At 45.0% G+C, this 26,632-nt stretch overlaps 2 protein-coding genes across 4 annotated transcripts; both read left to right on the forward strand.

Annotated features, from left to right (window-relative positions):
* Nucleotides 1-473: 473 nt before the first annotated feature.
* Nucleotides 474-11,779, forward strand: tp53inp2b (tumor protein p53 inducible nuclear protein 2b). Of its 3 annotated transcripts, none has more exons than XM_080535327.1 (4): nucleotides 474-735; nucleotides 5,560-5,967; nucleotides 7,187-7,343; nucleotides 7,555-11,779. In XM_080535327.1, the coding sequence occupies exons 2-4, from the start codon at nucleotides 5,844-5,846 to the stop codon at nucleotides 7,820-7,822; spliced, it is 549 nt and encodes a 182-aa protein (XP_080391453.1). In that variant the 5' UTR covers nucleotides 474-735; nucleotides 5,560-5,843; the 3' UTR covers nucleotides 7,823-11,779. The 3 variants fall into 3 exon arrangements, with proteins under 3 accessions (XP_080391453.1, XP_080391454.1, XP_080391452.1); XM_080535328.1 differs by having other exon boundaries at nucleotides 474-731; XM_080535326.1 differs by lacking the exons at nucleotides 474-735; nucleotides 5,560-5,967 and having other exon boundaries at nucleotides 6,263-7,343.
* A 1,711-nt stretch (nucleotides 11,780-13,490) lies between these two features.
* Nucleotides 13,491-25,318, forward strand: ggt7 (gamma-glutamyltransferase 7). Its single transcript, XM_080533586.1, has 16 exons — nucleotides 13,491-13,603; nucleotides 14,034-14,522; nucleotides 14,924-15,150; nucleotides 15,330-15,481; nucleotides 18,133-18,250; nucleotides 19,509-19,576; nucleotides 20,522-20,595; nucleotides 20,803-20,996; nucleotides 21,218-21,305; nucleotides 21,482-21,609; nucleotides 21,719-21,807; nucleotides 21,927-22,079; nucleotides 22,450-22,567; nucleotides 22,927-23,064; nucleotides 23,389-23,488; nucleotides 23,687-25,318. The coding sequence occupies exons 2-16, from the start codon at nucleotides 14,303-14,305 to the stop codon at nucleotides 23,860-23,862; spliced, it is 2,043 nt and encodes a 680-aa protein (XP_080389712.1). The 5' UTR covers nucleotides 13,491-13,603; nucleotides 14,034-14,302; the 3' UTR covers nucleotides 23,863-25,318.
* The last annotated feature ends 1,314 nt before the right edge of the window (nucleotides 25,319-26,632 follow it).

Raw genomic sequence — 26,632 nt, forward strand, 5'->3', positions numbered from 1 at the left:
AACAACAGTCAACAACAATCAACAATAGCTGTATATACAATAGAGATGTGATGATCTTAAACGGTTTTGTCTACCTTTGTTTCAATCAGTCATTAGCAACAAGGTTGTCAATGTATTTCCTCACTCTGCTGTCATACAGCCTTCATCATCACTTCATATGCCAGCTGTAGTCGCTCTTGATCGGCACCATTCTGGGATCAGCTTACCCTCCCCCAACCCTACACTTAGCTTTTGGGGTGGAAAACACAAAACTGACCAGGGATCAGCATTAGAGCAGCTTCATCCTTCTCCACCAGACTCCGTTTTACTCAACCCTCCCACCCTGTTACCAAGAGGCCCGACTTGGTTCTTGTGTAATATTCTGATTGGCCCGCGGCTCAGGGGGGCGGGGAGAGGGGCGTTCCTTGGGGTATTGTGATCTCACAATCAGCTGTTCTGTACGTTCTACATTCTGATCCGAGGATCAGCTGGAGGCAGCAATAACTGAGGGGAAATCTGCAGAGGAAAAAATAGAACAAGAGGAAGAAAAACTGCAGATGTTATGATCTGAACATCAGTGTAAATACAAGCTTTACACGAAGCCCTTCTTCTAAGAAGAAAGCCTTTTTTAATTTTTTATTATAGTGTTTTAACTACCTCACTTAAAAAGGCTACCTAAAGCTATGCTTTAAGAATTGTTGTCGTTTCTACTGTGTGTGATCTCGTTTACAACTTGAATTATTATTGCAAAGGCAGGTAAGCTATTCCATATACATTGCTTGTGTTGTGTCACTTTTTTGTATTTTCTGACCGGAAAAGTGTATCTGAGAGGGTATCAGGCTACCTCTTGCCCTACTTGTTTACACTGAAGGTGCATATCTCACAACTGCCTATGAAGGAAAATGCTCATTAGAGTGTCATTTTCAGACATCTTCAACTGTTGGCGACCTTTAATTATTAGGAAATGTAGAGCACTCAGAATACTGTCTGTCAGAGGAAACAATGCACCGTCCGCTATTTCTGCATGAGATACATTCTCCAATGCATCCTAGACATATTACGTTTATAGGTCATGAATAGATTCGAAGTTGCTCATAACACAAACGGTTTTCGGCGACGTCCTGTCTATTTTTTCTCCGAAATGATGATCCCCAAATCGGCCTTTGTTTTTCACCAAACATTGATGTGTCAAATCGAGTCGATAGGGGGTGTTTTACACTGCTAAATCTGCTCTATTTTATATATATTTTTAAACCTGTAATACTCATCATCTCATCCGTGTTCATGTCAGCCCACAATAATTTCTGCCTGCTGAATATTCCAATCGATTCAATTTCAATCGCCTCAATCCTCTACTGTGTTGAGCCAATTTGTCATTGCTCTGACCCTTTATGCATAACCCTCTCCAAGAGACTCGAGAGTTTACACGGATAATTCGTGTCTGAACCTGACCGCTATTGACAAGGATTTACAGCCCTATTCCTCTACACTCCGTGTCTGTAGCATTAACAAGGATCTATTTATTATATTTGTATTTCAGATGTAAACTCTGCTTGTTCCTAGAACTAGAGCACCGATGGTTTTTTTCGTATTTTTTTTATTTTTTTTCATCGGCATCTGTCAAGTGGTGGAAAAACCAAACACATCACAAGAAGCCCATTGAGAATGTGGAACGTTCCTTTAATCACTGCGTACTGATCGGAGGCGATTCGGTATAATAGTGCAATCCGAAATGCAATCCGAAATGCAGTAGCGAAATGTATAATTCGTTCAATGCCTCGGATTATTATTTGTTCCCTTCGGTTCTCCCTGTACTCCCAGCCGAGGTTGGCTGGCTCGAGCAGCAGCATCGGTGACGTCAGCATTCTACGTCACTCAGCGCATAGGAGGTCTTGTTCTTGTTTTTGTTGGCGAGTTCCCTCCCTCTCTCCTCCCTCTCTCCCTCCCTCTCTCCCTCCTCTCTCCCTCCCTCTGCTCCTCCCTCTCTCCCTCCTCTGCCCCTCCCATCTCAGTGCTCGGCTCCGCCCCTGTTTAAAGGGCCTCAGCGCAGAGGAGGGATGCTGGGGAGATGAGAGCATCTGTCCTAGGGAGGGCAGAGAGCTGTTTATAGAGTAGGCCTCGATCATTATAGAGTGGTGGTTAGATCCCCATATCTCTCATAGTGTCTATCATCATGACATTTTGAGTGCTATATGTTGTCATAGATTGACCCCCCCCCCAACCTGCTAAAAACAACATAGACCCCCATCCAATCACAATGATTGATTGGTACTTGCGTGATGAAATAATTGACAATGGGGTACAAGGAATAGGTCATCATCTATTAGATATACAAGGTCATCACTTCACTTTACAATAATCGATGAGGACAAAATATGACCGTGAATGTTTTGTGCAAGCCAACACAATATCAACATCATACATCTGTCAATATTTGAATATGCATGGGGATTATTGTTTTTCCAAAGGCTATCAGAAGTCTTCAAAGAGAAGAGCTAGATTGAATCATGTCATTCTAGGCATGACTAATCATGAATAAAACATGTTTGCACATGAATGGATTCAATTTCCATTTCTCTTCAGCACATTGATTTCAGCGCTGGGACATTTGTACTGTAACATCAAATAACACCAGTCTGTCGTGCTGTAACAAGCGGGGCTTTATGATGATAAGTTATGATGTAACAGGCAACAGTCAACATTATTATGTCACTCATATTACATGACACAGGTCTTGTGTCAGTCTATCGTTGTTCTCTCCCAGGCTGTTCTAGCGGTGACCTATTGGAGAAAACCACTTGCTATATGACTTGGAAGAACATCCAACGTCTAATTCCTATTTCCCCATGTCTGATACCTTATATGGACTAGCAGAGGCCTGAGTGTGACCTGGTTGTGAACTACGGCATCAGGACTGTGTTGAAGTGCAGTATTTGACCTGGTGTTGCCTCAGTGGGCACAATGTTGTATTTATACACCGGGGGAGATAATACTAAATTAGCTGTGCAGCAAACAGATAACATTTGCTTATCACAGTCCAGGATGGTGCTTCATGAAGCTGTGTGTGTGTGTGTGTGTGTGTGTGTGTGTGTGTGTGTGTGTGTGTGTGTGTGTGTGTGTGTGCGTGCGTGTGTGTGTGTGTGTGTGTGTGTGTGTGTGCGCGCGCGCATGTATTTGTTGTTCTTCATCATCCTGTGACTGTAACACTTTAGGAATACAAGAAAAACTCAAAAGAAAATCTCCATGGTGATGAGCTTATCAGCTGAAACCCTTTTACCACCAGCAAGTCTCTTAAACAGTCAAATTCTCAGGCCGCAACCATGGTCCTTCTGTAGTTCCCAGAAGCCTTGTTGCATGAGAGGTTGTGCCAGAATGTACTCGTGTAGCACAGCATCTTTTTTATTGAAAGAGAAGAAAGTTTTGTTGCCCTGGTGACCCGAAGAGCACATGATAATGAAACTGTTTACATCCTTCAGTGAGAAAGGGAGGATTAGTTTTCTCTTGGCTGCTTTCCCGCCAGGATGCTGATGCATCTCACACACACACACACACACACACAGAGGCGTTGTTGAGGCTCATTATTTAGGTATTTATGTGCATATCTATGTGTGCTTGTGTTTGTGTGTGTGTGTGTGTGTGTGTTTTTCTGTCAGTCAGTGTCAACCTTCAGTTTGTCTGTTTCTCTGTCTGTCTGTCTGTGCACGTGTGTGTGTGTGTGTGTGTGTGTGTGTGTGTATGTGTGTGTGTGTGTGTGTGTGTATTTGGGAGTTTGTGTTCCTGTCCTTACCGTGATACTCTATGTCCTTCTGTGGCCCTGGTGTCAGTGTCCAGATGGCAACCATCCAAATAAGCAGGAAGAGTCACCTTCCATCCATGCATAACATATCTCCCTCCCTCCCCCTCTCCCCCCCTCATTCAATCTCTCTCACTGCTCTTTTCCTTTTGTTATCTTTACCTATAATCCCTCTCACTTATCTCTCTCTCTCACTCTCTCTCTCTCTCTATTTATGACCCTTTTCTAATTCACTCACTCTTTATGTGTGTGCTTCTCTCTCTCTCTCTCTCTCCCTCTCCTTCTGTCATCTTGTCCTATTTTAGAAAGTACACACCGTCCACAGCAATAGGTCAGACACTCAGTGTTCCGCTGTAGCCAACAGCCAACAGCCTCAGCTCTGGAAAAACATGCTGGGAGGGATAACATGGCTGCTGATACTGTACCTGGCATGTCCCTCTGTTTCCTATGAGGCCCAGCATGTATCAGAGATATGAATACATACAGACAGACAGACAGACAGACAGACAGGGACACTTACTGGAACAGCTATTGTTCTTCCCTGTGTGTGTCATCGTCCATGGCCTCGTCATTTTCAGCCTGAGCTTGGGTCAGACACCTGCTCCTCTCTGACTGTGTTTTGTCTTGGCATCTGGCCCCTGACCTCTAGTCTCTTCTCTGGGCTGTCCATCTGTGCGGAGGAGGGGTGATTGGAGTGTGTTGCACTGCAGTAGCCTGGTAGTGTTGGGAGAGTGGGTAAAGGCATTGTTCCTAGTGTTCATGTTGCTAAGTCTCATTAGTCTTTTAAATCGCTTCCTCTTCTAATCTCATTTCCTTCATTAACCACAGAGCTGAATGGACTTCTCTAGAAGGACCGTTCTAATGACAGAATAAGCCCTATCTGTTTGTATGTTTAGTTTTTAGCATACAATATATATATATGTGTGTGTGTGTGTGTGTGTGTACCTTATATTCTAAAGACAAGCTTTGAAATCTAGTTGTTGTTTTTTGCGTCTTGCGTCCCTCAGACTTGCTCTATTTCTTTTTTTTGTTTTGTTTTTATGAGTAATATCAACAATGCAACGTGCAGCGAGCTGAACTCGCTCGACCTTCCCTGACCCCAGGACAAAGGGCATCCCTCTATTAATAATCAAACTGTCTTATCCTCACAAATAATGAAAACACAGTAAAGACATTTTAGGGAGACTTCTCTCATTTTACATTTTTGACATTTAGCAGACACTTTCATCCTGGCAACAAGTACATTTGTCTAAAGTAAGTGAATCATCTGTACATCAGTCAACGTGCTAATGACATAATAAGCTTGTACGATAGAGAAACCTCCAAACCTCCACCTCAGACAATGTTGAGGACAGTCTGGATGCATCCCAATCGTCTAAAGTGACTTCCTCTCCTCCTCACCTTCCCTTCATTTGCCCTGATCTGAGAACACAGGACAGGTGAAAGCGATATGGTGCCATTCCTCTGTTTGTTTTCAGTTAACCTGATAACTGTCATAGCAGTGCTGACAAAGATAGGAGATGAGAGTCACCGTATGGCAGCCATTTTGGCACCCTCTCACTGTTCTGATTTCCCCTGACTGTTCCCTTGACCCACATGATTGAATTGTTGAAAGACTCCTTTTATTCTGCTCTGTGTGTTTGGTCATATCTCTCTTATCTCAGTCGAGTCACAAGTTCCCCCCCTAAAAACAGACTGTTGTCCGCTGCATATCTCACAACTGTGAATTGTATTGCCCCTCTGTCGTACTGACCACAACCTCCTGTCTCCCTCTTTTCTCCCTCCAGGCCTTTGCTGCAAAACCAAGTCAAACCTTACTTTTGCACTACGGAAGCCAGCGACTTCTGTGACAAAGTCAAACCAACGCAATTCAGAAAAAGCTGACTTTCCTGACCCGGCAACTGTTTAAGATAACTACAAAACCAAGTAATAAGTCATAAAGAAGCGCACACAATTTTCAAAAAGGCAGCTAGCTTTTTACCGCCGCGGATTACAACTATACTCAGCGCCTGAATCCTTGACATCTGATCCTTGACCCCTCAACGTTACCTGACCCGTCGGTGCAGCAGCCATGTTCCAGCGTCTGAGCAGCATGTTCTTTGGGGAGGTGGAGGAGGTGGCGGCTGAGATAAAGGGACCCAACCCCTGTGTGACAGAGGCAGATGAGGAGGGTTGGATGCTGGTTAACCTGCCAGGTGAGTGCCCCAGGCATGGAGGTGGGGTTGGACGGGTGGGGACCAGAGAGTAACTAGAGAGTCAAGTGGGAACAGCTGTTCAACAGGTTATTGAAACAGTTAAAAGCTAAGAAAATGGCCATGCGGGGGTTGGGTAAAAGCTTTAGTTTGGTCTTGCGGGGGTTGGGGTCTGGGGCGAGGTGGTATAGTGGAGGGGAGGCAGGAAGGTCTGTTTTTTGGGGCTGGCTGGGGGAGGGGGGGGGGGGGTGGAGCGTGGGGAGGCTGGAGGTCTGTGTCGTCTGAGGGATGATGGAATTGGAAATGGATGTGTTAGATAAGCACACACCTGTTACTACCTGTTTATGAATCATAATGAAGATGCCCTTGCTCAACCAAAACACACTAGCCCCAGGAAATACCTCACAAAAGTCAGTGCAACAATTCTGACGCAACCACAAGTTGGAAAGAACTAATGGTATTATTCCTATTTTCTATGTCTTGTGTTGTTTCTTTACCCCCCCTTCTCCTCCCTCTCCAATTTTAATTTCAACACCCTCACATTCCCACACTGGTGTGTGTGTGTGTGTATGGTATTTGTGTGTCTGTGTCTGTGTCTGCGTGTGTGTGTGTGTGTGTGTGTGTGTGTGTGTGTGTGTGCGTGTGCACGCGTGCTCCCACCTTATAATGGGCCCCCAAACCCGCATGGCTTAAAAAAAAATACAAAAAACGTCCACCCCTGCCCTCACCCATATCCCTCCCCCTATCCTATACACACCCTCTCATTGGACAACCCCTCCCTGTTCCCACCCCCTGCCATGACGCTCAGCAGAAGCTGATTGCGTGATGCTAATAGAGGGCGGGGCCCAGACACCATTGATAGTTGCACAGTCGCTTCCCCACAACAACCAATCAAATCATCCAGACACACCGTCAAAGACTGAGTCCCCCGCCCCGCCTCCTCCCCCGCCTCACAACCGCCGCAGGACACATAGCGCTCGTTCGCGAGGCGGAGCGGGAGCGGTGACATCATCGCCCCTCTCCTTCCCAGCCGATAGCCTGCTAGCCACGGGGGTCGCTACGCCGGCCAGGCGGGCCAGGCTCTCGACCCCTTCAACCCCGTCCGTGTCCCCCGGGTCTGGGCGTGAGTGTGGAGGCAGTGGGTGTAGCAGCAGGGCTGGGTCGGAGAGAGGCTGCATGGACGAGAGCTGGTTTGTCACCCCTCCCCCCTGTTTCACTGCAGAAGGCGCAACGGCGGAGACCAGCCCCATGGAGGACCTCCTCATAGAGCACCCCAGCATGTCCGTCTACGTCTCCCCGAGCAACCTGTCCATGGTCTCCAATGGCAACCTGTCCATGGTGGGAGAGGAGAGCATGGCTAGCCTGGTGGGCAGCGTCAGGTGAGCAGAGCAGACCTACTGATGTGGCTGATGAGTTTTTAGACTTAATAGATTAACTTAGTCAATCAGAGGCCTGAATGACTGCTGATCTAATTCAATTGATTTGCTTACTTTGATTACTCTCCCTCTCTCTGTCTTTCCTTTCTCCATCCATCACTCTTTCTCCCTGTCCCACCTTACTCTATCCCCCCTCCCCCCTCCCCTCCCCTAGCCGGGTAGCTGAGCCAGCCTCCGCTCCAGCCACTAGAAGCGCCATGCCCACCAGAGTGACCCGTGGTGCGGCCGCCCAGGCCGGTGCCCTGGTCAAGGTCACCCAGGTGGCCCGGGTCCAGAGGGGCAAGGCCCGCACCGAGAGGCGCCATCTGGGCCGCAACCGCATCCAGCGCCAGAACCGCACCAGGGAGCAGGTCCCTCGCCACTCAGCCCTCGCCAGAAACACCTTCCTGCATCAACCCTGCCAGCGCAACATCTGCCACTGAGCCTCCCCGCCTAAAGGAGGCGCTTTTTACTCTGAGGGCATTTTTAATATATTCATCCCCAACACACACACACACACACACACACACACACACACATACACAAAGTAACACACACTGTGTACTCATGTACTCATGTACTGATGCACACACACACAGACACATACACACTCACACACACACACACACACACACACACACAGACAGACACACACATTTATAGACAGACACATATGAACCTGCTTAATGTATTTACTGCAGCCCCCAGTTCTATCTGAAACCCTCATCATTCAGCCCTGTTTAACATTACAGACAAAAGCTTGTTTCATTTAGCTTTCAAAACTATTGAAAAAAAACTCCCAAAAAAGATGTACTTAGATGTTACTTAGAAACTGTCTTGTGTGCACACACACAAAAAAAGGAAAATTCCATCCACTCTCTCTCTCCCTTAAGGCTGAAATGCTCCTCTGTTCCCTTCACACGCTCCTACCGTCCAGTATGGAAGTTTCCTTTCATGTATTCAATTAGTTATTCCCCCTTTTCAACCTTTTAAAATGCTCTGAATCCAGGTTTGAAGACAGAACAGGAAAATAATTATATAGTTTGCTTTCTCTGTTTGCAAGAATAGGCAGGAGCAGGCTTTTCTGTGGAATATGTATTAGACTGAGACACATCATCATAAAGCGTCATAAAGCTTCTGATGTACACTTCGAGATCACAGGTAAGACAGGGTCAGGGCCAGGGTCATGTCCTTTATTTGCTTTAAACTTCATGTCCTTTACACGTTTAAACAACGTGTAAAAACATGTCTTTCTTTTTTGTTCACACAAAGAGGAAGGGTATACCGTGTACAATGTGAGAGTAGAAGAACACAAATCAGGCCTTTGTTTCTCTTGATTATCGCCTGCCTCTCAGGTAACTCTGAGACTACACTTACCTCAGGGAGAGAGAAGAGGATAGATAGTTTCACCGTACAAGAGAACGGGTCTATGTGTTTTCTCTTGTCACACTGTGAGGGATCAAGCAGGTAGAGGAATGTGAGAGTACGTAAAAAAAACAGACTAAAGAGTAAAAAACTATAAAAGAGAGAACAGATTAGATTGTTTAGAAGGGATGGCGGAGAACATAGAGAGGATGTAGTTATGTAGTGTAGCGCTCTGCGCGGCCCGTGGCTAAGTTCACCATAGCAGAACTAAACACACTTATCTGGTGTTTGGCAGTGTTGCAGAGCAGGAAGCTGTCTTCATCTAGTTGTTTCTTAACGCATTGGACCGCGTTGTGTGACACAACAGCTATAACTCAGCCAATCGCAACTGATATCAACACTGACGCATCACTTAGGAATAGGGGACGAAAAAATGCATGGCTTAAGTCACAGTGTCTCACTAGTCATACAAGATCTAATATACAGTATTTTCATGGAAATACTATAGGATCAAATAATGTGAATTTCCGTGACAGGCCTATGCAGTCTCCCATTATGTGTTTGCAGATGCTATGCTATAGGAACCAGCCAGGGGCTGCCTGTAGGCTACAAGGTGTGACAGGTTCAAGTAGGAGCAGGGCGGTATAGATGGTGACTCTTTATTTAGTTTTATTACTTTTTATTTTCTGTTCTTGTTTTTTTTCCTGACATCAAGTTTCGACTCAGTCTGATGTCCACACTAGAGACAGCCTGTCCCTGTCAGCCTGCCACACAGAGAGCACACTGTCTGGTTGTGAAACAACAACAAAAACAGAAAGACAGAGAATCACTGTGAGACAAACACACCGTTGGGAGGATAGTAGAAAGGAACAGAGAGAAAAGAATGATAATTAGCACACACACACACGCACACACACACACACATGCACCATCGTTTTGCTGTATGGGAAAGATTCAACAGGGTAAGATTCAACATCAATTAATCCCTTTCTGCATTTTGTAAAGAGATTGGGGGTAAACCCATGACCCCCAAACAAACACACAGACACACACACACACACACACACACACACACACACACTCTCTCTCTCTCTGGAACTGCTCAGTGTTCCTAGTAAAGACTTGCTCAAGAACAGAGAACGTGCGACCCTTGACCTTCTAGTCCTGCTCCACATGGGCTGCATCCTCCATCCTCTCTCTCAATAGCACATCCAGCCATAACAGTGTCCTCCAACAGAAGCTCCAGCTTAATGATATGTATTCAACTACAATAGGTAACTATGGTGCTGAAATGTATATGAATATATACTACGTTTGTAAATTATGTGAGACATGGATGTAAGTTTGCACTGTTATACAGTTTTCGTGAGTCAAGGTTTTTAGCTGTGTGCCGTGTGACAGTTCTTTCTTTTTCTTTCTTTTGGGATGTTTTTTTTTTTTTTTAATCAGTTGAAGAGTCTGTGAGTGAGAGGAAAGCTAAAAAAAAAATCGTAAAAAGATGAATAATTATCAATTATTTTGTCTTGTAAATATTAGAGTACTGTTTGTTATGCTTCTTGCAGTTAAATGTCGAAGCCACTCAGGATTTTGAGTCCTTAGAGTTGCTCCCATGTTGGCTGATGAGAGTCTCCTTGCCTAACCTCTCTCCTGAATAGGAAACCAAGGGTGTATCTCAATAGTCTACAGTAGTAGTAGTACTGTCCTTCATCTGCTTTGAGATGCACCCCAGTTGACCACCCCCCCCCCCCCCCGCCCCCCCCCCCCCAGACAGCACTAGGGACAGAGTTTGTTTGGCTAACATACACAGACACTGCCCTCTAGGGGGCTAAAGTCAAATCTAAGGTAAATTCATGCTTGCATCCTAAGGATACACAAAAGATGTCTAAAGATGCAGATGCGCTTGAGATAGGAGAGTAACAGGACTTGGTCTTGAAGAGGGATAAAGCTAGAGGATGAGGATTTATTATTTCTTAGTTTGAAAAAAAATATCCTGAGCTATGTTGTTCCTTTTGTTTCCCTCATTCACAAACCAGTGTCCTGGTCTCCTGACTGCCAATTATCCTGTACATGATCATGTGTTCTTCAAAATATATTTTTAATTTATGATATAATTCTGAATATGATATATGTATATGTTCTTTTTCTTTTCTGTTGCCGTTTTAAAAGATGACTGTGTGTTCCTCCCACCCACCCCCCCTCCACACACACACACGCACACACACACATACCCGGTCTCCATGATTTATTTACCCCTAGAGGTTTACTTTCCAAACCACAGTGCTGGAGTCACACTTCCTCCTCACGTGATGGAGAGTTTATCACAGGGAGAGAGGGGAAGGAGTTATACATTAGAGACCGTGTGTATGTGTGTGCATGCGTGCATGTGTGTGTGTGTCTTATCACCATCAGAGACTCCACCACTGCAAGGTTGTTTCCTCTTTTTTTCTTTTTTTTCTTCTGTCCATAACGGTGTGGGTGTGGGTGTGCGAGGGGAAGGGAGGGAGGTAGGAAGGAGGAGCCAGATAGATTCTACAAAAAAAAATCTACATTGAAATGTATCAACAAAAACAACAAAGTATGCTTGTATTTTCCCATAGTTATTAGAACAGCTGTTCACCTAGTATGTGTGTTTAAAAAGAAAGGGGGTTGAATGTGTGGGGATATTATTGTTTGTATTTATTTGCTCTGCGCCCTAAAATGATGGCAGCTTAAAAACATGTTGGGGTTTCCCCATGTAAACATCTCAAGAGTACACCCCTGACCCCGTAAAAAAAAAAGATATATATAGACATATAAAAAGATTGGTGTATCTGATATCTACAGTATAATGGTGATCGTGCCTTTCACTATTTCTGCATGGTTTTTGTGCTGTACTGAGTTTTCCATCACAGTGGTCCATTGACAGTCAAGACCTATGCAAAACCAACGGATGGTCTTTCTAGCATCCATTCAGAAAACGCAGGTACCAGACAAAACAACAACAACAACAACAACAACAACAACAACAACAATAAACACTCAGGTTGACACCTGAATCGTGTCTCATCATTTACAAATGTGTGTGGGGGGTGGGGTGGGGATGCTTAGGGTGATTGAGAAGTAGGTCATGGGGTCCCTTGGGTGAGGAGGACTAAGGTTAGGGTGGGGGGGGGGGTTGTGGTGAAGAGAGATGGTATGAGTTTGGATTGGGTTAGGGTGGGTTGATGGGGGGGGCTGGACCATAGCAACAAGAATATTTGAATGACATGAGCAGCCCATCTGGTCTACCTAGCATATGCTTGGACATCAATGCAATCATCTGCAGCTGCCATACCAGGCGGTGATGCAGCTGGACAGTATGCTCTCATTGGTGCACCCGTAGAAGTTTGTGAGGTTCTGGGGGGACATGCCGAATTTCCTTAGCCGCCTGAGGAAAGGCAGACGCTGATGTGCCAACTTGATCACTGTATGGGTGTGGTGTGACCATGTTAGATCTTTAGTGATGTGGACACCACGAAACCTGAAGCTGTTAACTGTCTCCAACTCCAGCTTGGTGACGAGTTCCTTCCTATGGTGTTGAAGGCTGAGCTGTAGTCAATAAACAGTGGGCCTATTCTCACGTAGATGCCCTTCTTGTCCAGGTGAGGGAGAGCAGTGTGTAAGGTGAGGGCAATGGCATCATCAGTGGATCTGTTGGGAAGATATTCAGGGGAGGGGTGGGGGTCTAGTGTTGCAGGTATAGAGGAATTTATATGGGACTTAACTAACCTCTTTCATTATGACTGACGTGAGGGGCACAGTCATTGGTAGGTAGGTTACAGTAAATATCATATGTTTTACACACACACACACACACACAGGGGAAAGATTGTTGTGACAAAATCGCTCTTGGAGGGTATTCCATCAACGTCGATAATGGAAAATCCAGGCTTATTTTGGTGAAGTCTCGCAAGAAAAAATTCCTGGATTTTCAAATAGCGACGTTGATGGAATACCCCCCTTGGAGCTGCAAGGTGCACCAAGTGCACCAATATTCCCGCGCCCACTACAGTGGCTGAGGGAGACAGAAATGTCCACGTCTTCCCATAGGACATTCCGTACTATCAACATACTCATTGTAGAAACGGAGTAGGCGTTTTCTAGAGAAAACGACACACATTCTGTATCTGCGATTTAGTTCGACAAAATGTCAGTGTTGCCCCTACCATGTGTAGGCCAATGCTCTACGATGTAGCTCTATAATTAAAGTATACTACATGTCTTAAGTTGTATCACCATTTCATGTAACCACTGCAGACTCCATATGCAACCATGGTAGCTCACATTCCGTCAAATTCCATCACTTTCGGCCGCAGAGGGACCCTTCTCAGGTGCACACTGCACACAAAAGATCCGTCTCCAATTACCAACAGGTGACGTTGGTGAGCTAATCCAGTAATCGTACTCCACTACCCTATTAAAAACTCGTTCAACCACTTTCAGGGCCAACCCACCCACATCTCCGGTCCGGACACCTGCACAACTTGAATAGTCAATAGTTTATGTTGGCTGCACTGTCTTCAACCGGCGTTCAAGTTGTCATAAATTTAGGATCCCGTGGACATTTGTCACAGACAGGTGACAAACGTATTATCAACGGTTGCCCTAGCCTAGGGCCTAAGGTGAGTCCCTCTCATCCACAGTCTTCTGTTCTCCTGATGTCCAGTGTGACTTGTGCCTTTAAGGCGGTGACATTCCCACAGTGATGTCACTGATCTGAACGATCAGGGCGACTCCTATCTCCAGATTGCTGTCGGGGAGATACGTTATCCTTCGCTCAATGGGTCTTGGCCCGTAAACCCCCCCATCTAACATTGCTGTCGCCTGACTATTTCTCGAAGGTACGTTCCGAAGGCATATATAACGGCCAATGTGTTAGGTTGGTGACATTATTTTTTGGTCGTAGGCTAAACCAAAAGAGAAATCTGAACGATGCGTCAATGGATGGGCTGTAGCCTAGTGCGCATCTCTGTGAACAGGAGCCTATTATTATGCCAAACGGTAATGGATCGTATTTCCGCAGCACTATGGCATTTGTCCTTTTAAATGCTACCGCTATTAAAACTAGTTGCGTTTTTTTTGTCGTCAATATCGCTGAAATGTGTGTCGCATATTAACAGAGCCTGTCCACCTGCTCGATTGCTTCTAGGATGTTTAATATTGTATTATTATTGTTGTTGTTATGATGATGATGTGTGCACATGTAGGGCTATTGATTTGATCCTAATGGCTTTATTGAGAACAAGCGACATTAATGTTCCCTTTCCACAGGTCTGGCGAATGGATAAATGTCACATCACCTGTAGTCTAGGGGAGTAGACTACAGTGGGTCCGTAACAAGTGCAGTTGTTACATAACAGCAATAACAAGTCATCACTACGGACCTCAACGTAACATTTAACAACCATGATTCACGTTACATAGGCTGGTCCCACGACGTCGCCCTAAGAGAAACCAACCACGTCGGTCAACAGACGTTGACGTTTCACGGTTACTGACCGTTAATTATCCGTTATTGGCGGTTGATTGTCTCTAGCCCCATGTATAACCCCGCCAACGAAGCTGTGGCCGGGTACTCCAGTGGGACCATGGCGGAGAAGGATGCCAGTCAGGAGACGACCCTGGGTAGTGCCTACTCCCCGGTGGACTACATGAGCATCACCAGCTTCCCCCGGCTGCCGGAGGACGACGTGCTTTCTGGGGAGAACACTTTGAAATCGCGTAAAGATGATGACAACTTCCTTAGTGAGCAAGACACAGGTAAAAAAACTGTCCAGGGGGGTATTCTATAACTTAAGTATCGGGAGACTTACTGACTCTGAGACTTGTGGGATTTATAAAAATTAAAAAAAAGCCTGGATAGTCCTTTAGTGACGTTGATGGAATACTCCCCTGGCCTCCTATATAAGGTTTGTTTATCATTTGGCTTAGCCTCTTATCTGACCAGATGATGACCTTGGGGGGAGGAGAAGGGGGAGAGAGAGAGAAGGGGGGGGGGGGAGGAAGAGAGAGGGGAAGGGAGAAAGAGAGCGAGGGGGAGAGAGGGGGAGAGAGAGAAGGGTGGAGAGACTTGTAACTGTGATAGTCAATACAACAACTCACCAGTAGGGGTCCCCTCCATCGCATCCTCGCCTCTCTCTGACCTTTGACCTTTCTCTCAGATCCAGATTCCTTCTTAAAGTCGGCCCGCCTGCAGCGTCTCCCGTCCTCAGCCTCTGACCTGGCCAGCCATGACATCACGCCCCTGCGTGAGACCACCAGAGACCCCCTAGCGGAGGACTGCGCCTGCCAGCGGGACGGCCTGACCGTCATCATCACGGCCTGCCTCACTTTCGCCACTGGGGTCACTGTAGCGCTCATCATGCAGATTTACTTTGGGAACCCACAGGTAGAGAGTGTGTGTGTATGTATGTGTGTTTCCCTCATACTCCTATTGTCCATGGCTCCCTCCTTTGTGCCTACCCTCTACACATTTCTCTCTCTCTCAATTATTACTCATCTCTCGCTCTCTCTCTCTCTCCCACCCCCTCTCTCGGATTACTCATCCCTCTCTCTCCCCTGTGCCAGATTTTCAACCAGGGGGCAGTGGTGACTGACGTAGCCCAGTGTACCTCCCTGGGCTTCGAGGCTCTAGGGAAGCAGGGCTCCAGTGTCGATGCCGCCATCGCCGCTGCCCTCTGCCTGGGCATCATCCACCCACACACCTCTGGCATCGGCGGGTGAGTGACTGGGACTTGTAAAACAGACAAGTGGTCAAGTTGTTTGTTGCCAGTAGCTCCGCAAGTCGACTTGCTCCAACTGAGTCTTGAACTTGCGACCTCTGGCTTGCCAACACGCTTGACCAACTGTCTCCTCAAATACCCGATGTAAACCAGCTACGCTATCAAAAAGCTAGTGATATTTGATAACGCGGGTGGGTGGGGGTTATTTGAACTTGAGGAGTGAGTTTTACTGAAGTTTTAAATCTTTTAAACGTTTTAAAACTGAGTTTTACATCTAAACTCGGTTACACCCATAAAAAGTCCCTTCAGGGTTAGGCAACTTTGTACCACTGCCTGCCAAAATGTATCCGGGTTGATGCCATTGCTATGCCAACACTAGATTTCCGGACATTCCTGAGTAAACTCTACCGCTCGTTATTTCTCCATTAGCTCACTACCACAGATTAACACTAGAACCGCCAGAGTGCGCCGTATACCTAAAACCGCCAACGGGTCAAATTGACGTCTGTGCCTGGCTACGGCATTTCTAGTATCCGAGCCTACAACAAAATGTACTCTGTCATTGTATTAAGGCATTGTGTTCACAAATGAATATTTCAAGTCATAAAATGGTGTTGGTCCTCTTGTTTTATAATTTAAGTATCTTTGACAACACTCATCGCTTTGCCTGTACGTCAATGTAAAGCAGTCAAAAATAACACTGGAAATGGGTAGGCTATTAGAAGAATATTTGGGTGGTGTGATAGGCGTAAAACGTCATTCACCACATAAAAAGACTAAATTAACAAAGTACCTACCCCAAATGGACCATAATAACCACAGCATCGGCTTATGTTGCAACAGAATGTGACGAAAGAAAGCGCGCATCCTGGGATGTCTCAGTCGCTGAGCTGAAGGCATTTATTGCTCTGCTATATGTGAGGGGTGCATACTGCCGGAAAATGGGGAAATGCCTTTTTCAACTCCACATTATCTCATAAACGGTTTCGGGAGATCATGCGCTTTCTGCGCTTTGACAGGAAGGAGACCCGACGCTCCCGGTTGACCACAGACAGGTTTGCGCTCATGGCTGAAGTGTGGGAGAGATTCAGGCAAAACTGCATCTCATGCTACAAGCCAGGGCAGGACATCACCGTGGATGAACAGCTGTTCCCGACGAAAACAAGGTGCCGGTTCACGCAATATATGCCCAACAAGCCAGATACATTTGGAATTAAGTTTTGGCTGGCAGCAGATGTTGAGAGCAAATACCTGCTGAATGGCTTCCCATACCTGGGTAAGGATACAAGCAGACCAACCACGCAGTCCCTCGGAGAGAATGAATAGACTTTGAATCATATCATTGTAATTGCTAGGCAACGACATAAACAACGCAATGCCGCGTAGAGGGACTATTGTTTGTGCCGTTGCCTATAGCGGTTATATTGCATTTTTATATGTGGGTCGATTTGACGCCGTGGCGGTTATAGGTATAAATGCCTGTATTTTTTATTTAGATGTATCTATACCATATTTAACAATAGGAAGTGCAACACAACACCATTTTAGGAAAAGTCAAAGACGGGGGGACTTCAATATTTTATTAAAACATAGTTTTAGTACAATTGAAAAACCCACTTGGGTCAAATTGACGTCATGGCGGTTCTAGTGTTAATGTGTATCTTAAATTGGGAAGACAAATGTAATCGTCTCGCATTCGAATAGCATTAAGGCTCACTAGTCAGCTATAGCTTTTATGTTGGCATGGCCATTTTATATTAAAACACCTGCTAGCATGCTCATTTCATGCATAATTCGCTACGCTAATGTTACCGAGTTGGCTAGTTAACAGATGTAGCAAACAAACCCACATCACATCAGCTAAAGTAGTGATAAATAATTGTTTAAACGGAAGGATCCTATTCCACCTACATATAGTCATTGGATCAAGGAGGTCATGTACCATATTAAATTGGAGAAGATTAGATATAGCCTACTGTTAGAGGATCTACTAGGAAATTCTTCACTATTTGGCAACCTTTCTTAACCTTTTTTGAAGATATGGAATCTGACAGCATGATAATATAGTATCACTTCTTTGTAATTTCATTTTGTTTGTGTTATTCATTTAACTTTTATGGATGTCTGGCTATGTATAATGTTTGTATGTATGTATAGGTCTGGTATTTGGGGGATATATTTAAGTTTGTTCTTTGTTAGTCCTGTTTGTACCTGTGATATATTGTGGAAAATACAATTTAAAAAAAACTTGATCAAAGTAGTGATAAATATAATTCCATAACTGGATACTACTTTCCAATAGTTTCCACACGATTCCAATCCTAGCTAGCTAGCTCAATTATTTAGAAAATGTACATTTGGAACAGTAATAGTTCAGTCAAATGACTGGCATGCTGCTAGCTGTTAAGTAAATAAGTAAGCGACCCAGGTAGCTGGCTATGATTGGAAACAAAGTATTAGCATGGCGGAATGCTAGCATCAGCATAGTAACAATTGCATCATGGCATTTGAAACACCTGATTACATGACCCCGGACATATTTTGGCAGGTGGACACTATTTGGCATGACACCACCTAAATTTGAAAACCTCAAGGTGAGGTGAGGAGGAAGTGAGTGTCATGGCCGCTGTTTCCTGTGTCCTCTGCAGCGGAGGTGTGATGCTGGTTCATGACATCCGTAAGAACGAGACCAGGGTGATCGACTTCCGTGAGACAGCGCCCTCTGCCATCCGGGAGGAGATGCTGCAGACACAGCTTGATCTCAAGGTAAGACCTGACCAGGGGCCTCATTTATAAAGCTTACGCAAAAAAGCGTGCGTATGCAACTTTGACGCAAATTTGGGGATTTATAAATAAACCGACTTGACATGAAAATGTGCGCTCCTCCACGCACACTGGGATCCATGCATACACACAGAAACTGGAGAAATTAGCATCTTATTGTATCTTTGTATCTTATATCTTTACAGTATTGTACATATCATATTGATATTCATGCAAATATATTGACATTCATAATCATGAATATGCACATGAACAAGTTGGGCACCATCCGCATAGACTTCACAGTAATGAACGTCTTCATAAGGCTAACATTCCTCGATAAGTCCAATGACAAGCAATGTCCATACATTCATGGCTTTTGCACAATGCATCTGATTAGATGACGAACTGCGTTTGTTGTCTTAGTACTTGTACTCTGTCAATGACAATAAGGTTGAATCTAATCTAATCTAAAAGAAAAAACATCATTTAGGATAATAAATACAAACAGAGATATCTGTTTTTTCAAAACAACCCCTCAAATATGTTGTACAGTTTAATCGGAATCATATTTAATTGGATCTGTAATTATTAAACAATACTTGTATGTTATGAAATGTATTATCATAAATAATACGGTGAACAGTAGGACAAATTACGTTTAAAATTATTCAGTTTTCGATGCAGTCTGGCATATATGAGTGAAGAGTTTCATATTGTTATGACGTGTTCATTGCGCAGAAATTCACTGGGTGAATCGCCTTTCTGTCGGGGTGTTTCAGTAACAATTTATAGGCAACTATGGCCGTTAAAAGGGTGGGACAAGACGCTCGTTCACATGCTCAAAATGTTTTGTTGATTATGATTTATGATGGGAAACAGGCGTGGGACTGGCATGCGCACCATTTTATAAATCCAAATGTTGGTGTGCATAAACATTGCACGTATGCAAGCTTTTTACGCCAGTTCTACACAAAGCTTCCTAAATTAGACTCCTGGTCCTTACATACATCCTATATCCTCTTAACCTCCTCTCCCCTGGCTCCTAAAAGACATTATGCTGCTGTAGGCCTCGTTTGTAAATTAGCTCTGAGAGCGCTGGAGTGTCCACGTGACTGCCTCTTGTCCAATCAAATTACTTGGTCCCTTTATGACGTTGAACCCAGACGTACGAACGCAGATGTAGTGTGTTATGAGATGGCACACTGGAGTAGAGGATTCTGGGAGATGTAGTCACTGTGTTCCTGTTGCTATGTTCTAGCCTGGTCTGCTGGTAGGCGTTCCAGGCATGCTCAGTGGGATGCACCAGGCTCACCAGCTCTATGGGAGGTAATGTTACTGTCAACAATGGCCTTATTTGTTCTTCCTAACCTTCCTTAGTGATCTGACAGGTTGTGACAGGATTAGGTGCAGTAAGAATACTTGCCGTCCAGCGATTCGCTTTCACCTGTGTCATTGTTATGTCAACGGCAAGATCACCTTTGGAGAGAACAGAGGACATCAACAGAGAGGCGTGTCACAGGAGTGTCAAGATTCCAAGGGCACACTGCAGTGTTCAGTGCTGCACTCGACATAGCATGTTGCCCTACATAGAGGACAGCAGTATGAAGGACAGGTTGTGATGATGCTGTCCAGGGATGGAGTTGTCCATTCGGAGCACTGTCCAGCCGGGCCATTTCTATTAGCCAGGGTCAGGGTGCCTCCAAAACAGGCCATTGCTGAAGCAACAATATTATATTTTAATTTGCCATACGCCGTATAAGTATTTGAATGTATATACAATATGATCCACTGATACACACTTATTATTTCCCATAAATGCACAGCTACAGTTCAGACTTTTTATTGAAATAAGAAGAATTGCACTGGCCTGGCGGGGCTAGTCGGCCACATTTTTCGCTAGCCAGCTCTGAAAACGACTAGCATAGAGGCTAGCTAAACGTCCTCCCTGTTGCTATCAGCTAAACAAGAAAGTGTGCATGTCTCTCAGCATCCTGAATATACGTGTTTAATGATATGTTATCCACCATGTTCAAGGGCACTATTAGTCCTTCTCTTGTGCAGTTGAGCTGCAATTACACCAACAATGTGTAATTACAACGGTTCAGTATACCATCTGAGCCTGGCAGGGGTAGGGCTGTGGGGCTGCTTCTGTCATGGGCCACATAGTGAATGTATGTCAGCTTAATGATAGATTTAGGAGATAAAACAGTAGATTTAGGAGATAAAACATTATGGTAACGATCCAAACTCATATGCCTGTATTTTCCATAGAATGCCTTGGAAGGAGGTGGTTATTATGGCTGCAGATGTGGCTAGAAATGGATTTAATGTGACACATGACCTGGGTAAGCGTGATTAATTTATCTTGTGATAAACTCAAATCAAATAACATTTTATTTTTAGGTCAATGTTTTTTTACCTGATTTGTTTTTCATTCAACTTCTATAAACTTGAAACTATATTATTGCTTTGCCTCACCATTGAGGCCATTCCAATATACATTTGACGATATGAGGTCTAGATCTCACCTGGAACATTTTCCCTTCCTCTAGCCGAGGCCCTGTCCAAAATGAAAGATGAGAACATGTCCGAGACCTTCCGGAACCTGTTCTTCCCCAACGGTCAACCTCCCCTCTCAGGCCTGTTCGCCAGACGTCTCGACCTGGCGGCCCTGTTAGACGCCATTGCGACCAATGGGGTCTCAGAATTCTACAGTGGAAACTTGACCCAGGAAATGGCCACCGCAGTAAGCAATACTCTGTTCCACCCCAGCATTTGTGTGATTACATAAGTCGCATGAATACTGTATGGCCTCCATATAGTGCTTCTCATGGCATATCATCCTTCTTTGGTATTCCTACTGCGAGGCATTCAGTATTTAGCTGTATTTCATTGGCCCAACTATTGGTGCAGCTGCAGAGGAGGCGTGGCCTGCGGCACAATGTAAAGTCATATCTTTTGGAACAGGTGCGAGCCAGAGGAGGGGTGCTGTCTGAGGAAGACTTTGGAAACTACAGCACAGTCTTACAGCAGCCAGCAGAGAGTATCTATCAGGGTAAACACTGGTTTACTTCTGCGTCACTCCCAATTCATGATAATTTACTCCCCCTCCCCCCTTCTCTTTTTTCTCTCTCTTTCTCTCTCTCTCTCTCTCTCTCACACACATCTCATCTTGGATAGACTGAGGACATGCCTCTTGTTGTTGTTGATGATGTTGTTGTGGTTCCGCAGGGCATCATGTGATGGCGGCCCCAGCGCCCCACGCAGGAGCAGCGTTGATCACAGCTCTGAACATCCTGGAGGGCTACAACATCACCAGCCAGGTGCTGAGGAACAGCACCTACCACTGGATCGCTGAGGTACTACACCCCATCTAAGCATTACCATTTCCAACGTTTCCCACACCGATTCTAGGCTGCCCCTTTCTGACTAACAATCACATTCACACGCTTATTTCTCTCTCTCCAGTCTTTGAAGATCGCTCTAGCCCTGGCCAGCGGGCTAGGAGACCCTATGTACGACTCCTCAGTCTCAGAGATAGTCAATCAAATGCTGAGGTGAGGTCCTACTTGTATTTGTCAAAGCAAGACTCGATCAGTCAATCCAAATGTATTAAAAGGTTTCTACACGGACGTCCTAAAAGCCCCTCTCTCTCTGTCTCTGTGCGTTTACACAGTAAGTCGGAGGCTGCCCTCCTTCGTCAGATGATCAACGACTCACAAGCGCTCCCCCCGGGCCACTACGCCCCATCCTATGCCCTGGAGGAGGGCGCCGTGGCCAGTCAGGTCATGGTGATGGGGCCAGACGACTTCATTGTGTCTGTCATGGGGTACGTTCTAGAAAGGGCCCGACGAATTATAACTACAGTTTAGGGTGAATCTTCCATCCCATATCAATGCATGGCTTAGGAATTATGGCTTGTGTGGTGTGGGTTTTGTTGCTGGGATAGGATGATCCGTGTTTCCCCACACGATTTTGTGAGACTGTGGTGGGTGGACCACGGATGAAAAAAAAAGAAGAAGTTCATAACAGAATTGTCGAGGGGAGGTGGGGGGGCACCACAGTCTTGTCTATGTATGGGAAACACTAATGATATTGAGTATAATAGACAAAGTCATGCAATATGATATTTATCTATTGGAAGGGTGTTTATGCTATCGCTGTTGTTTTGAAACACTTTCAATGGACTCGTCCACTAGCTCCCTGAATCGACCGTTTGGAAGTGGAATAGTGACGGCCTCTGGTATTCTGCTGAACAGCCAGATCCTGGACTTCTCTTGGGCAAATAAATCACAAGGCTCCTCCCCAACCAACCCGGTATACTGCCGCCTCTCTGACTGGCTCGAAGTTCAAGTTTATCTGTCGTTACATCATATACAAATATACAGTGTGACAAAATGCTTATGGCAGTTCAAATAAAAAAGTCTACATAAATATAAGCACTAAAAGTAATTAACAGTAATTAACAGTAGATACAGTGACATACAATGTTGGGAATATACAGAATATTTGTAGCAGCAGTAGGTAGTGATGTAAAGTGTGTAGTGCAAGAGGAGTCAGTGGAGTGCAATGTCACTGAGCAGAAGGGCAGGGTGTAGGTAGAGTCAATAGGGAAGGGGGGGGACGGGGACGTGGGGGAGGGCCCTCCTGACTGTCTCTGCCATGTCTCTGTGCAGCATAATACCCTCCAGCCTGGCAAGAGGCCCCTGTCCTTCCTCATGCCCACGGCGGTGAGGCCTGCCCTGGGTCTGTGTGGCACCTACGTGGCCCTGGGATCCTCCAACGGGGACCGGGCCCTCAGTGGCATCACGCAGGTAACAGATTGTGCTGTTGTCACTGTGCTGTGGTCACAAATCAAATTGTATTTTTCACGTATACACCGCATACAGCCATAATTGATATAGTGAAATGCTAATGCGAATCTTGCTCCCGGATCAACAACAATCAGCAACAAATCAGCAATACAATATAATATAGTAATAATAAAACAGTGACAGTAGTAGTGCATAAAGCAGCAGTAGTGTAAATAATAATAACACTTCCCCATTGAATGGGAACGGGAAAGTGTGTCCAAACGTTTGACTGGTACTGTATGTAGCAGCATAATTGTCATCTTATGTCCTGGTGGTTTGTGACAGGTGCTGATGAACGTTCTGTCCTCACGTAAGAACCTGAGTGACAGTTTGGCGTATGGTAGGCTCCACCCACAGCTGCAGCCCAACACCCTGCTGGTGGACTGTGAGTATATCCCTGAGAGCTGCGTGTGCATAGACATCGTTTAGGATGTTTGTCTGATGATGTTGATTGAATAGTTATAGGCATAATGTCTCTTTCGTTGCCTTTACCCATTACCACCATTCCCTCTCTCAAAACACTCCCTCCCTCCCTCCCTCCCTCTCTCACCTCTACCTCTCCGCTCCCTCCTCCCTGCTCCAGCTGAGTTTCTGGTGGAGGATGTGGAGCTGCTCCAGGTCAAGGGTCACGAGGTGCAGAGGGTAGATGTTCTGTCATTGGTGGAGGGCACCAGGAGGACCAATGACCTCATCATTGGGGTAAAGGACCCCCGCAGTGCTGACGCCTCGGCGCTCACCATGTCCATGAACATGCCCTAGCCCCCCCCCCTCACCAGGGTCGATGGGGGGGGCAGGGTGGGGAGGAGCGGAGGGGGCATGAAGGATGTACCGAGGGGGATCTATGCAGGTCAAAAAGGGAAGCCAGTACAGTGGGGGACGAATGATGCTCAAATGAGCTGATAGTCCCAGGATAAGAAAGAAGGGATGAGTATGAAGGAGACAAATAAAGATATAGTTGTGTGGAGACGTTTTGATAGAAAGTTGAACCTCTCATGGTATATATCGTCCTCCACTCACACAGAGGGTGAAGCATGCCGAGTGTTTGTATTGTCTTGTGCCAGACACGGTCCATTCTACAGTGTATATACCCCCGGATGGAGGACAGTCACCCATACTCAGAGAAACTTAACAGCTTCTCAGTTCCAATAAACACTGCGCACACACATATATATTCACGCTCTTGTACACACACACACACACACAGATGGCATGCTCACGCCTTGATGCTGCTCTTTCGTCCATTAACTTGGTTGAGCATAACCCCCCCCCCCCCTCATATCAGACTCCCATACCACACTCAATCAAAATGGTAGTGAATGAGTGCATATAAATCGCCTTGCTTTATCTCCCCCTGTAAGCACTCAGGAGCTAGCAGGCCACACATGTACACTATGCTTAGACCACACGTTTGCTGTAACTGTTGGTGCATCTGTGTAGTGAGTGACTGCCCTGATTCTTGTGGCTTGAGTTTAAGAGGTGTTGTAGACCTATGTACAGTACTAGGCTTTTTGCTACTAGGAGGCCATTTTGTGAATACTTCCACGGGAAACAGATGAGATTCTTGTCTCGACAAGAGAGTGGTCACTCCACTCACAGGAATGTCATTTGTCCTCATTTCAATATTGAATGTTATTTATTTTTTAGAGCTATTGCAATCAGATAGTATTGAAGGTCATCTTGGGTCGTTTCTGTAAAGGGAATGTAAGGTCAGGGTGACCAGGTTTAAAGTAATGTATGTGGTTCATATGAAGAATTGCTTGTGTAATGATTTTATCTATTTTTGTACATGTTTGATTACTTTGTCATTTGCACTGTTATTACAAACACAGGTATTTGAGTGACAATACTTTTATGACCCTGTCTTTAATGTATTGAATAATTGTATTTTAGAAAAATATTATTTCATATAGCTTACCCATATTGCTGTCAAAGAGCCAATTGCCATTTTAGCACATAACCTTCCTAATGTGACCTATAATTAAAATCAGTTGATTAACATCTTTCTTTTTTGTTAGTAAAGCCAGTGGTATTTTGGTTTATTTTCTGTGAAAGAAATGTCTTGCTAGTTGCCTTTCATCCACTTCACTGTCTTAATGTCCACTTAGTAGTTTTTATGTGCATTATTATAGCTACTTTTTATTAGTCTGAATTTGAACTGAAAAAACTACTGTACATGACCAGAGAATATATATGACCCATAATAAAAATGTTTACACAGTAAGTCAATATTGCCTGCTTTTTTTTAACACTACACACTCATATTTCTTTACAGATATTGACTATCATTATCATTCATGAGTATTTAGGGATGTTTTTTTTGACAAGCTGCTCATTTTACCAGCCCTGCCCAGTAGGGGTCTCTGTCGAGCCGTGAGGAACTTGCGGGGAACGTTCCTCCGTCCCTATTTGTTGCGGTGTGTTGCCACGGTTGCCCGGTTCAATGTCTTGTTAGCAGACGTCGAATCGTCGGACCTGTTCCCAAATGGACTTATCTGGTAAGTATTTCACTGTTAGCTACCCGTGTTGTTGAGCGAGAGCACGTAGGCGCAGATAACGCTGTCGTATGTTCTCGTTAACTCGCTCCCAGATGATGAAATCACTTCATTATGCAAATAATGAGCTAGTAGCCTGACGTTAGCAGGCTAAGCTAACCGGTATATTTCAACGTAGAGCTCGATAGCCTGTCCTGTCGCTAACCAAACCTAGCGGTAAAGGCCTGTGTTGGTTGTAAGCTAACACATTAGACTAAAGTCCTGTCATTATGTTCTGACCTGAGCAATGTCCAACACCGACACGGAGTTTGCGATTCGACCGAGTGAAGGCACCAACGGTTCCACTCCTCCAGTCACTAAGCCAGTCAGCTAGTTTTGTCTTTCAAGGTCTAGTTCGTATCCTAAGCTAGCCAGCTAACGCGTTCATTAAGGAAATGGCAACCCCCCCACCCCCAAGGCCTCCAAATCCTACTATAGCTTAACGTAGCTGACGTTTGCTTAGCTCGGGAATACTGTGCAGATTGTAATGCATGAAACGCTTGTTGTTTTGGGTATGTATAATTGTGTTTATGTGAGCTCCATGGTGTGTATTATGATCTAGCTAGTGCAGTAGTAAGCTAGCTGTGGATTATTGCTCCTGTCCTGACATGTCATGATGAAGTGATGACCAGTTTGACAAGGAACTGTTTTGGATCCAACGACCTAGAGACCGTTAGCCATCTAGAGATGTTCTGATGACTGTTTGAGACGATTAAAGTACGTTATATAAACTCGGGTCAGCTGTAACCATCGTTTTCTAGCTAAATGTCTTGATGTATATTTGATGTTCCTGTCACTTTTCACTGCGTGACACGCTTTTCTTTGAATTAGAGTCTGATTGAAAATGTTTAATAACCTGCCTCCGTATTAAGCCGGACTGGCCCATAATTGGCCCCCAGATTCTGCTTTAATTTGAGTATTGATTTTCTCTGCTTGTCATGTGTAGTATGTTATTCTGAACTATGATCTGAGCATATCCATACAAAACTTCAAGGTGT

The sequence above is a fragment of the Nansenia antarctica genome, assembly GCF_963989245.1.
Source record: "Nansenia antarctica genome assembly, chromosome: 6".
Classification (NCBI taxonomy): Eukaryota; Metazoa; Chordata; class Actinopteri; order Argentiniformes; family Microstomatidae; genus Nansenia; species Nansenia antarctica.